The sequence below is a fragment of the Ceratotherium simum genome, chromosome 13, assembly GCF_057802395.1.
Source record: "Ceratotherium simum simum isolate JZ-2026a chromosome 13, ASM5780239v1, whole genome shotgun sequence".
NCBI lineage: Eukaryota > Metazoa > Chordata > Mammalia > Perissodactyla > Rhinocerotidae > Ceratotherium > Ceratotherium simum.
In genome coordinates, this window is record NC_141912.1 from 33,366,101 (window position 1) to 33,377,713 (window position 11,613).

At 52.4% G+C, this 11,613-nt stretch overlaps 2 protein-coding genes across 4 annotated transcripts; both read right to left on the reverse strand.

Moving 5' to 3' along the window:
• Positions 1-16: 16 nt before the first annotated feature.
• ATF6B (activating transcription factor 6 beta) lies at positions 17-9,578 on the reverse strand. Of its 3 annotated transcripts, none has more exons than XM_014782918.2 (18): positions 9,471-9,578; positions 9,014-9,093; positions 8,795-8,873; positions 8,454-8,545; positions 7,796-7,931; positions 5,046-5,131; positions 4,774-4,909; positions 4,555-4,686; positions 4,268-4,401; positions 3,413-3,598; positions 3,233-3,324; positions 2,598-2,777; positions 2,331-2,438; positions 2,064-2,145; positions 1,782-1,852; positions 1,452-1,563; positions 1,227-1,311; positions 17-716 (listed from the first exon to the last, which is right to left on the reverse strand). In XM_014782918.2, exons 1-18 carry the CDS (start codon positions 9,550-9,552, stop codon positions 487-489), a joined length of 2,103 nt encoding a protein of 700 aa, XP_014638404.1. In that variant the 5' UTR covers positions 9,553-9,578; the 3' UTR covers positions 17-486. The 3 variants fall into 3 exon arrangements, with proteins under 3 accessions (XP_014638404.1, XP_014638403.1, XP_004424381.1); XM_014782917.2 differs by having other exon boundaries at positions 1,782-1,849; positions 9,462-9,578; XM_004424324.3 differs by having other exon boundaries at positions 9,462-9,578.
• Positions 9,579-9,648: 70 nt separating this feature from the next.
• Positions 9,649-10,973, reverse strand: FKBPL (FKBP prolyl isomerase like). Its single transcript, XM_087438401.1, has 2 exons — positions 10,925-10,973; positions 9,649-10,595 (listed from the first exon to the last, which is right to left on the reverse strand). Exons 1-2 carry the CDS (start codon positions 10,934-10,936, stop codon positions 10,128-10,130), a joined length of 480 nt encoding a protein of 159 aa, XP_087294527.1. The 5' UTR covers positions 10,937-10,973; the 3' UTR covers positions 9,649-10,127.
• Between the last annotated feature and the right edge of the window lie 640 nt (positions 10,974-11,613).

The following is an 11,613-nucleotide window of genomic DNA, read 5'->3' on the forward strand; positions in this document are numbered from 1 at the left end:
AGGAAGGTAGCCACTATTCCTTCAACTCCCTCCAAGTTGTTTATTTAACAATAAAAAAGAAGATATGCACAAACATACACCTGATCTCCCTCCACCACCCTCCTTTACTCCCAGTAACTAGCTCCAAAATGTAAAAACGTCCCTTGTCCCGCCTGGGGACTAAACTCCCACTTCCACCCTCCCAGACAAAGAAACAAAGAATAAAGAGGGTGCAGGAGCCCATCTGCCCCAAGACTTAACCTCACTCATACCCTCAAAGAAAGAAGCAGGGACTAGGGGTTCCGAGAAATGCGAGGAGCCCTATATTCCAAAAAGAGGTGAGAAGAGAGGTGAATCCCTTCACCTCCAGATAAGTGCTTAACCCCCACACCCTCTCATTCTTTACCAATTGCCCCAAGCCCAGGGATCAGGGAAATTAGAAACGGTCCCACTTGGTCACCCCTACCCAGTGCCCCTCTAGTTCTAAGTCAGTGTGAGTCACAGAGGTCAGGGATGATTGAGGTAGAGGGGCCGATGGGCGGCCTGGTGGGTCTGGCCGGCTGCAGAAGCTGGCAAGGGGCCACCTGTGGCATTGCCCGGGGTCGAGGACGGCTGTTTTCGGAGCGAGGGGGGCACCGTGGAGGTCTTGATGTGAATCACCCTGGTGTCCATGACCTCACACTCGATCTGCATCATCTCCTCATAGTCCCCTGGGGCCCCCCGGCCTGACAGGGTCTCTGTGAGAAGGGGAGAGTTAAGGAAGAAGAGAAGGGGGGGCAGACAGAGAGGAGGCGTCAGAGAAGAGGGAGGACAGGGCAATGGTGAGGAGGCAGATCCACAGTGAGGGTTAATTGCGAGGTGGGGATGGAGTTGGTGCAGAGCAAAGGATAGGGGTAGGAAAAGAAAATGACATTGATGAGTGTGAGGTCACAGAGGAGAGGACATCAAGAGAAAAAAAGGAGGTAAGAGTCTGGCAGGTTCCCAGCCTACCCCACTCTGCCCAGCACCTACCCAAACACCTTCACCAAAGGAGGTCCCACACCCTTGTCTTCCTCCCATCAGTCTCCTGCATTTTGTTCTCTCTCCCATTTCCCGCTTCTTCTTACCTGTGCATCCAGCATCTCTCAGGAACGCCCCACTCCTCTCCTTGGTTCCCCCCTCAGCTCCTCATGCTGGGTCTCCCTATCAGAACTTCCCCCTTCCTCAATTTCAGGATCCCTCCCCACACCCGGCAGGGTAAGAATTACCATTGGGGGCCATGGCAGGCATCACCAGGGACATCTTGGGCCGAGAGGTCTTGTTGTGGCTGATGGCTGGGAGCAGCAAGTGGTCCTAGGAAACAGAGGGGCCAGGCTGGGCGGGTTGAGAAAAAGATGCCAACAGGATCCCTGGCCCTACTCTACAGTCTGAACCTCAAGAGAGACTGCTGGGGAACCCAGGGTGACGGGGACGGGGCACGAGGAGGAACTCACCCTTCGGAAGGAGACAACATAAAATGTGTCTTCCCGTCGGTCGATTGCATCCAGGAATTCTGGCTGGGAACGGTCTGGGTGGCGATACAGCTGCAGCTGGCCCACAGAATCCCTAGGCAGGTGGGGAAACGCGATTGGGAGGAACTAAGCCCAGCCCACTTCCCACTGGGGAAGAGGGGAGAGGATGAAAGAAAAAGAGACAGGAGACCCCCAGTGGATGAGGGAGACATAATGCCATTGGTGGCAATGATGACAAGCACAGGACAGCTCAGGGGTATAGCTCTTCAGAGGGGAAACTCACTTAGTAAGTAAGCAGCCCCCCAGACTCACCTTTCTGGGGGCCCGGGGGGTTGGGTGGGGACTGCCTTAACTGGAGGCGACTTCTTCCGTAGCTGAGACTTCTGGAAGGAGAAGTATCTAAGGATTTGAAGAGGGTGAAGGGAAAAGGGAAAGAGACAGACAGCCCCTGGAAGCTGATGCCACCTCACACCCACCCTTCCACTTCCCCCAAACAATCCCTCAAACCTCCAGAAGATGCCCACTCAGAGTCCCTAGGACACTTAGCCCTTGTCTTCAAGTGGCCTTCCTTGAACCAGCCCCACCCCCTCCTACCTGTTTCTCCTGGGCCCTCTGGGGGATCTTCCGCCGACCTCTCTGGTGGCGCTGGACCCAGCCACTCAGCTCGTCTGCAAGCCTGGGGAAGCAGAGGAGGGGTAACACCTCCATGCCAGGCCAAGGCCTCCACTTTCCTTGCCCGCATACAGGAGGAAGAAGACAGGGCAAGGACAGCTGGTGCTTCAGCACACAGGGACAGCCAGGCTGGCTGGAAAGGGGCCTCAGAACGACAGGGAAGATGCCTCAGCTGTGAATCTCCCACACCTCAGGGACTCGGTTCGGTTGAAGTGTCGGCAATCAGAGGAGAGGAAGAGCTGGTCCAGGTCTCTCAGTAGCAGCTCCTTAGCGCCCCCAGGGAAGGCTGTCAAGTTCCTGGGTGAGGCAGGGAGGAGGCCATGATCCGAGGCTGCCCAGCGTGCCCCCATCAACAGAGAAGGCAATGATGGTGAGAGAACAACTCTGGCTCCCCTCAAAAAGAAAAGGTAACTTTGGGGAAGAAGACACACTCAGCACCCCCAAAAGAGACCTTACCTGAAGCTTGGCCGGCTTGTGGGGCTGGGCTGGGGCTCCTCATGGCTCTGGGAGGAGCCCTGGAGGGGGTCAACTCCATGAACCGGCTCTTGTGCTGAGAACTCCAGCAAGTGTCTCCGGAGTCGAGGCTCCTCTCCACTCATCCGAGGAGAGATGGGAGCTGAAGGAGGCTCACTGATGCTGTGGATAAGGAAGGACAGAGCACAAGGAAGAATTCCAGCTTTACTGAGAGGCTGGTTAAGAGCAAGGGCTCTGCAGACGGCCTGCCTGGGTTCCAATCTGTTCTATAAGCCTGACTCTCTTCATCTGTAACATGGGAATGAGAACGGTGCCTACCTCATAGGGCCAGGAACCATGAGACAAGGAGACTGCTTAACCTAGAGCCTGGAACTCAGTAAGCACTTAACAGTCAGTCACTATCTTATCACTGTTCTCACCACCATCTATCCCAGGACATACCATTTATGAGAGAAATGATGGAACAGTAGGGACTGGCTGGATACACCATCGGTGCTAAAGACACCAGAGCTGTCTGGTGTAAGGAGAATGAAAGGGACTGTGCCAAAGCTGGCAATCAGGTGGCTTTGAGGGTAGGCTCCACCCAGAAGGTTCTGGGAAGGCAAGGAGGGTCTCACCTGACAGGCCCAAAGTTGAAGGCAATGAAGAGAAGGAAGACCATGATGCAGACCACCTTCCTGTTTCCAGACCCTAACTTGAGCTCACTGTTCTAAGGTACAGAGAAGAGACAAGAGAGAGAGTGAATCATCCCAAGGAACCTACATCCCTGCTGGTCTCCCAGGGCAGCCTAGGCTTACCTCAGCCAGCAGGACCTCCAGCCGCCGCCGGAGGGCAGCATTCTCCCGGCGGAGCTGCTGGTTGTCAGCCAGCACGGCCTGCAGCCGGGCCTCCAGCCCCTGCAGGTACTCTTTCTTCTTCCTCCGGGACTGGCAGGCTGACTCCCGGTTCTTGATCATTCGCTGCTGCCGCTTCAGCAGCTTTGCCTACGCACCCAGAGGGTCAAGAAAAGAATGCAAGATGGGAAGGAGAGGGGAACCATGTCCCCCAACTCCAGGGACTGATTACCCAAAGCTCCCATGGGCCATTCTCCTGCCTTTGTGATCTCTACCTACACAGCCAGAGGAGGGTTCTTCCTCTCTACTAAAACATTTCAGGGAAAGGGCCCTTCTCTCAACCACTCCCTGCCCCTGTTCCTCAGAGCTGAGAGAAGTTAGACTGTAGAAGAAATTCGTCCTCCATTTTGGTTCCTTTCCTTGGTGGGTCGACTTCCTTCTTCTCAATTCTCCTTTTTTACAGCCCAAAGTCTAACCTTGCTTTAATTAAAGAACAGTTTACCTAGTTTTCTTCTAGGAAGCAGCCTCCCTCTTCCAACTACTGCCAAAACCATAAGACAGTACAACTCCCCTGCTTTTGATTTACTGAGACCACCCCCATTTCTCCAATCATCTGCAATGACAGCAAACCTAAGGATCCTAAAACTACATGGAGTTTACACTCATATATAAACAGGGATTCACTCTGAACTTCAGGATCATCTTATAGGTCTGCTTCCTCATTTTTTGCTCCCTCTTCATTCCACAGTTCTCTCCCATGACAGATCTTCCTCTTCCCTTCCCATTACTAGCCCCGCTCCTCCCCTCTCTAATACTTACATCCACTTCAGGTGGACAGGAGTTTCCAGGCATAGGAGCTGGCACAATGCTCTTCCTCTCAGGCCTTGGAGCAGGGGGGGCCGGCCCCTCAGGCTGGACTCGAATAGCACCTTGGATGAGGACAACTGGGGACACTAGAGTGAGCAGGAGAGGTCACAGGGCTGTAAGTCAGGTGGGGTCCTTGTGTCCACACCCACACCTGAGCACCCAAGGGTTGGGAGCCTCAATGGCTGTGAGCTCCCTGAAAAGGTCGATCTAGCCCATCTCCTTCTATCCTTCTTTAGTACCTGGGGGAGGCTGGACAAGGGGCTGCAAAAGGACAGTGGTGCTGGGAGGCACAGCTCTAGGTGGCATCGGGACAGTGGTTATCACCACAGGTTTGGGCTGCAGTGGTGGCTTCCGGGCAGGCAGGGCTTTGCCTAAAGGAAAGTGAAAGGAAGGAAAGAAGGAATGTCAGGACTACTGGCCTCTTGCCAGGGACCCCAGGTGTCAGGAGGCCCCATTACCTGAGGAGCCATCGGGGGACGGGCCCATGCTGATTTGGACAGCTCCAAGTGGGGGGCCTAGGACATCGCGCAGGAGACACCCTTGAGGGGATGGAGACTCTGTCTTCACTTCCAGCACCTCCTCTCCTATAAAAGCCTATAGGCATTCCAGAAGACATGTGAGTCAGGAAGGCTGTGGAGGAGGAGCTGAAGAAGAGAAAGCTCTCATACCCCTGAGAGGCAGGAGGAACTCACTGGAGTGCCTGGAGGGAGGAAGGGAAGTTGATGCTCACCTGGTTGGGGGACTCTGCTGAGAGCAGGGAAGTCTCAGAGTTGATAGAAGAAGATGGAGAGACAGGTTCTACCTTGGTCTGGACATCTGTGGGGTAGTGGAATGAGACAAAGAGCTGGAGATCAGACAAATACTGAAGGAGAAGAAGGTTAAAACGGGGAAATGGGAGACACGGTCATTTCTCCTTGTACCTGAAAACAAAACTATTCTGGCCCCAGGTAGGCAAGCCAGGAGGAGGAGCCATGGGCTGCCAATCTGCTGGCTCTTCTCCTACCTCTTCACCCAGTACTGCCTTTCTCCTTCAGTGGCTCCTTCATTTTTCTAACCACTCCTCAGTTTTCCTCAAGGCTATCCTTGCCCTTCTGCTTTCCCTCTTTCTTCCTCACAGATCTTGTCCATTCACTTAGAGGAGGCCCAAGCAGGGGGAGCCTCGAGCATTCATATGGGCCCAAACTCCTATCTGGCTGGATATCCACCTCATCCTGGCCCAATGATATCACGCATCTCCATGCTGACAACTGCCAAGTCTGCATCTCTACCCTTGACTGCTCCCCTGCACCCTGATCCTGACTCCCAAGCTCCCTGTTGGTCACTTCCATTCTCATGACCCACTGTTCACTCAAATTCACCCGGCCTTAAACAGGGCTCACCGCTTGTCCCTGCACACAAATTCTCTTCCTACATCTGTCAACCTCCCAGGCACCAAATTGAAAAGCCTCAGTCACCTCTGAGCCTTCACAACCTCTGTTAAATCTATCTAGAAAATTTGTTGATTGCCCCATGTAGGTGAAATAAAACCCATCCAAGAGCCAGATTCAGCCCCAAGGTCAACAGTCCGCTGCTACCTCTGGTCCATACTATTCATTTTGCTACTTAATTATGCGATCACCAATATTGCTACTTTAAAATTTCAAATCAATTTACATTTTTGAATAGGTAATACACTCATATGAGACAAAATTCCAAAGGAACAAAGGGGAATTCAGTGAAAACTGAATCTCCTTCCCTTCCTTGTCCACCAGCCACCCAGATCCTCTCCTCAGAGGTGACCACTATTTGAGCTATTAACCATGTGTTATACCCCTCACGAGACTCTCCAAAAGCAAGGACTATGTCTTATGCTTCATGTCTATCAAAGTGATGGGTAAAGCACAGGCTCTCAAAAAATACCTAAATAATAGGGGAGAACCTGACTCCAGTAACACTATCCTTTACAGAGTCATCAACAATCTTTTTGCTATTAAAGGCTTTTCAATCCTTATTTTGTTTGTCTTCTTTGTAACTTTTTATAATATGTTGGATATGATCCGTTTGTCCCTCCAAATCCACTCTCCATCCTTCCTTGCCCTGCTCTGAGGCCCAGGAGGAAAACATGAATGGACCGGATCATCAAACTGCCTTGCCTTCTAGCCTCTGGTTGGAGTTCAACGAGAGAGGCAGTGCCAGGAAACCATGAAGGCGCTTTGAAATCAACAATGTCCAACACTGACGTCACCATCCTCCCTGACAGAGGGCTCTTGCTCTTGCAGTCTCTTTCCAGTGAATGGTACCATTGCCCACTGGATGGCTGCCCTGGCCAGAAACCTAGGCATCCTCTTCGACTCTCACCTCTTCCCCATGCCCAGGAGGTCATTGCAACTCATCGATCTACTTCATTCTTTCTGCCTTCTTCTCAGCGTCCAAATATCTTACTTGATTAACTGCATGAGCCTCTTCTTTGATCCTCCTCTTCCCGCCTCCAGTCCGGCCTCTCTGCAACCTATTCTCTCCTCTGCCACCAAAGTCATCTTCCTAATCATATTGCTCTCCTGCTTGATTCTTCAAAGGCTCCCAACTACCCAAAAGATAAAAACTAAGAGTCCCTTAGCAGGATTCCCACCTGGCCCTGCAGCCTCTGCAACTCCACCATTCCCCACTCCCTCCTCAACTCCACTCTGAAGAGATGCAGGTTCCCTACACATACACACTCCAGTTCCCACATTCTTCTTCTGGCTAATTTCTACATGTCCTTCAAAACTCAACTCAAGAAACCCTTCCTCCAGGAGCGCATCCCTGATCCAGCCCCAATCGGGTGAGATGCCCCCTCTTATGAGCTTTCACGGCTCCCTGAGATGATCTCTTTCCTCAAATTACCACTCCTATATTGACTGGTACTTGTCTTTCTCCCCCATCACACTATAAGACTCTCAAGTCAGGGTGGTGGTCAAGTCTTCCTCTTCTTTGCATCCCCAGCACCCTGTCCAGTATCTGGCATGGAGTAGGTGCTCAAAAATGTTTACTGAATAAACATATAAAAATAAATAAACCTGATAACACTTAAAAAATAGCACAAACAATGGTAATTGTAGAATCTAGTATTCCAACTTTTCTGTACGTTTGACAAATTTTATAATAAAACATTGGGGGGGAGTAACATAAATAAATATGTCTTAAATAGTCCACAGTTTTTAAAAAATGCACAGCAACAGGAAGTTAAGTCACACAACAGGACACTAAGAACAAGAAAAAAGAAAAATCATCGCCATCTCTTCAGTGCTGCCCTTGCTGTGGTTTCTTAAAATTCTCCCTACCCTCCTGGCCTCTCTCCTGGTTATCTGCCATTTCCCCTCCCCACCCTTTCCTCCCTGTCCTGCTCCCTGCACCACCCCTGCAACAATCTACACACACACACACACACACACACACACACACACACACACACACACAAAATCCACCTTGGTAAAGCCTGGGGCTGGTACAGGCTGTTATTACCTGAGGGATCATCAGAGGTGGGGCCCACATTGATCTGGATGGTTTCAAATGGGGATGTTGGGTCATCTCCCAGGAGGCAGAGTGGGGGTGCCAAGGACTCTGTCTTCACAACCAGCACCTCCCCTACACCAGGGCCCTAGGTGAGAGTGGGGGTGAAGCAGGAGGGCAGAAAGAAGAAAAGAAAACAAGAGAGGTGTTGAGAGTGAGAGTAAGAACAAAGCTTTAGAGCTTACAAACCCCCAGTTATTGACATTCTGGTTTGAATGGTGCTGAGCACCTCCCTCAGCTGTCTCTGGCCCCTGTTCCGTCTTTCTACTTTATTCCTGGGAGAGTTGATGAAGTCTCACGATTTCAAATATGGTCTTAGAGTGGACAACTTGGGCAACAACAGTTCCAGAATTCTCAGCAGTTAATAATTCTCTTCTTCCCAGCTCCACCACAGCTGCCACATATCTCTGTATATTAAAAAGATTCCATCTTCACTTCTAGACAACCACACTGGAGATGTGGAAAATGAGGATACTAAAGAAATGGCAGAGGCAGGGAAGACCTCATCCCCATGACTCATAGCACACAAATCATTTCCTCAGCACCTATGGGTAAAGTGGATGGAGCAGAGTCCCTGCCACAGAGAGTAGGAGGGAGATGGCTCTCTCACCTGGCTGGAGGGCTCTGTGGAAAGATGTGATGATTCAGAGCTGAGGGAGGAGGAAGAGCAGGGGGAGGATGGCTCAGACTTCACCTGAAGATCTGGAGGAAACGGGGTTAGAACATAACTAAGAAGCAGAGCCTGAGAAGAGCCCAAAACGTGTCCATGGACGTTGGCGTGAGGACCCCTCACTGGGGCAAAGGGTAAGAAACACTTGTGAGGGATGAAAGGGGAGAGGAGTGCACTCGTGCAGAGGAGGTGTGAGAATACAGGAAATTACGAGGTTTCTGGGAAACAATGGGAAGATGAGGGTTTCTGGAAGGATGAGGGAATCACAAAGGATTTCTTACCTGGGAAGATAGGCAGGGGGTCCCAGGGGGGTTCAGGGGGGCTGACATCCATCCCCACGTCCAGGGAGCTGCTGCCAAACTGAATAAGGCGGGATATTAGACGGCAGGAGTGTAAGGAAGAAGGGACGGCTCCAGATGAGCTCTGGCCTGGGGAGGAGTCCTGATTCTGGGACCACTCTCGCCCACCAAGGGTTAGAGACAAGGCCGGGGGAGCAATACCGGGACATCCTGCTCCGGGCAACGGAAGAGCTGCGTCTGCTCCTCGGCCACTTCATCCAGGCCGGTATACAAGGTGCTGTCTACAAGAGGTGCGGAGTGTGAGGGAGGTTGTCCGGTGCCCCAGCCTACAGATCCACACACAGCCCTCGCCCCATCCTTCATTGACTCGGCTGGGCCAGACCCACCGCCCGCCCACTTGAAAACTGATACAGCCAAAGAACTTCAGCCTCTCCTTCCCCAAGCCCAGAACAACTGGACATTTCCGCGGGGAGCGGAGGTCTTCCCCAACTCCCGCATCCCCCGAAAGCACAGCGAGCCCCCCTGCTCCGCCCTCCTTCGGATGGTGGGTTCCGTATTTGCCCAGCCTTCCTCTTTGGGGCTCCGCTTCCTTCCCACGTGCCTCAGGAGCATAGTATGCCACAGCCCTCTCCCCTCCCCGAGGCCTCACTCCGCAGACCCCAGTCCTCCGGGTTCAACAAGTTGTCGGTGAAAAAACGCGTTGGGTCCGCAATCTCGCTGAGGAGCATCAGCTCCGCCATTTTTTCTCCCCCGCCCCCCAAAGATGAGACAGTTTCCGAGGCCCGCCTCTCTCCATCATCAACGAATCAGTTGACTCTTAAAAAAAAGGGGGCGTCCCAGAAGCTCTACCTACCAGTAAGAGACCTGGGTGCTGAGCACATGAATCAATAGAAGAGGCGGGTGTAGAGGCCTGGCCAATGGGAGCACAGCAGAAGGAAGACGACACTTCCACAGCACCGGGCTGTAAAGTTTGCGCATGCGCCAGACAGGACCAAGTGAGACAGACCCTGGGAAACGTAGTTCCCAGGATTTAAAGGTCCGCCATCTCCCCCAACCAGTCCTAAATTTAGAAGTTTAGACGGCTTCTATTCATCTTCGGAGTTGGATAAGCCCCATAAAACGTAGCACACGTGACCGTATGGCTTCTTAAAGGTAAAAAAGAGAAAGAGGCGCACTGAGACCATTCTTACCTCCCTTAGGAAGGCAGAAGCTGGGACTGGGATAAGGGCTGAAACCTCCCTCTGGGCCCCTCAAAAATCTCACAGCATAGACCACAATTCACAGGTTCTTGTCTTTTTCAAGGTTTAACTTTTAATCAGCAGAACATCTTGCGCAGACCCTGAGCCAGCCCTGCATCCTGTTTCTTCCCCTGAATGATCACCTTTCCCAGCTCCTCCTGGGCAGCCCGGTTTTTTGGGTCTACAGCCAGCACGTTCCTAAGGTCAGCAGTTGCTTTTTCCAGGTTCCCAAGGGCAGCCTGGGCAACTCCCCTTCGATACAAGGCCTTTAAATGGCCAGGCTCCCGCTCCAGCACCCGGTTACAGCTCTGGGTTGCCAACTGGGGCTGCCCTAGCAGCAACTGACAGGCAGCCAGGTTGGCATGAAGGACAGTTCGTTCTGGAGAGCCAGGTGGGGGTAAAGTCAGCAGCAGCCGAAGAGCCCGTCCATAGCATCGGGCAGCCCCTTCAGGGTTCCCAGCTCGAAATAATTCTGTGCCCCTTGCACGTTCTTCCCTGGCCAGGGCCTCCTTCTCGCTGGCGTCCAGCTCCCAGGAGTCCCGGCCCTGAGTGAAGGAGACCAGTGTGAGCCTGACAGGAGGTCCCGAGTGCCCAGGAAGCTGAAGCTCTGCCTCCTCGCCTTGACACATGGACTCCAAGCATTTCTCTATGAGCTCCCCCCAAGTTTCCTCCCTCCATGAGCCTAATCCCATAGTTAGCTCTGTCCAGCCCTCTGGCAGCCCCGACCCAAAAGGAAACCCAAAAGCCAGTACCCGGCAGCGGGAGCCCAGCTTGGGTTTGTCCAAGCCATGGCCACGGATTATGATCTTCTTGACAAAGCTCCCATCGGGACAGTACCAGAGATCAGAAGCTTGAAGGGGCTCTAGCCTCTCACCGGCTGATCCATGAGACTTATCAGAGTCTCCTTCAAGTCCAGAGGCCAGTTTTTCAGTCCCCTGAGGATTCTCTAGAATTTGGCTGGCTGGATCAGGGCTCACTGTCAGCTCAAGGCTTTCAGTGGGAGAGTCTCGGGGCCGCTGCCTAATCTGAGTAGTGGAATCCAAGTTCTCCCGGGAGTTCTTTTCCCATTGTTGTTGCTGTTGAGAGGTGTCCTTCTCTCCCATTGAATTGACTGGTGGTGTCTCCATATGGCTGCCTGTTCCCTTCCACCGTGGGTGAACAGTTTTGGTCGGAAAGGGATGGACCAGGTTCAGGTCAGCACCTGAAAAGAAAATCAAACGAATGCTAATGGCAGGATTCTTATTTAGACTCCTTTCTCGTCCTTTCTGGTCCTTCTTGGACTCGGGTCCCTGGTCCTTAAAGTCCTCATTTTATTTTTGTTTCCCTACAAAAATCTCTGTCCGGCTCGAGGTTCCGTTCCACCCAGAACTAATCCAGAACTATAAATTCCACAATTCTCTGCGGTTCGGGCAGCCGCCCCAACTACGGATACCCGATCGAGTCAAAAACTACCTGGGCAGCCGCAGCGCCTAGACTGATGGCAACAGCCGGACCATTCGAATCACCTCTCCTCCCGAAGCTAAGTGCTTACTGAGTACTGTCCTCGGAGTCCTGCCCCAAGCG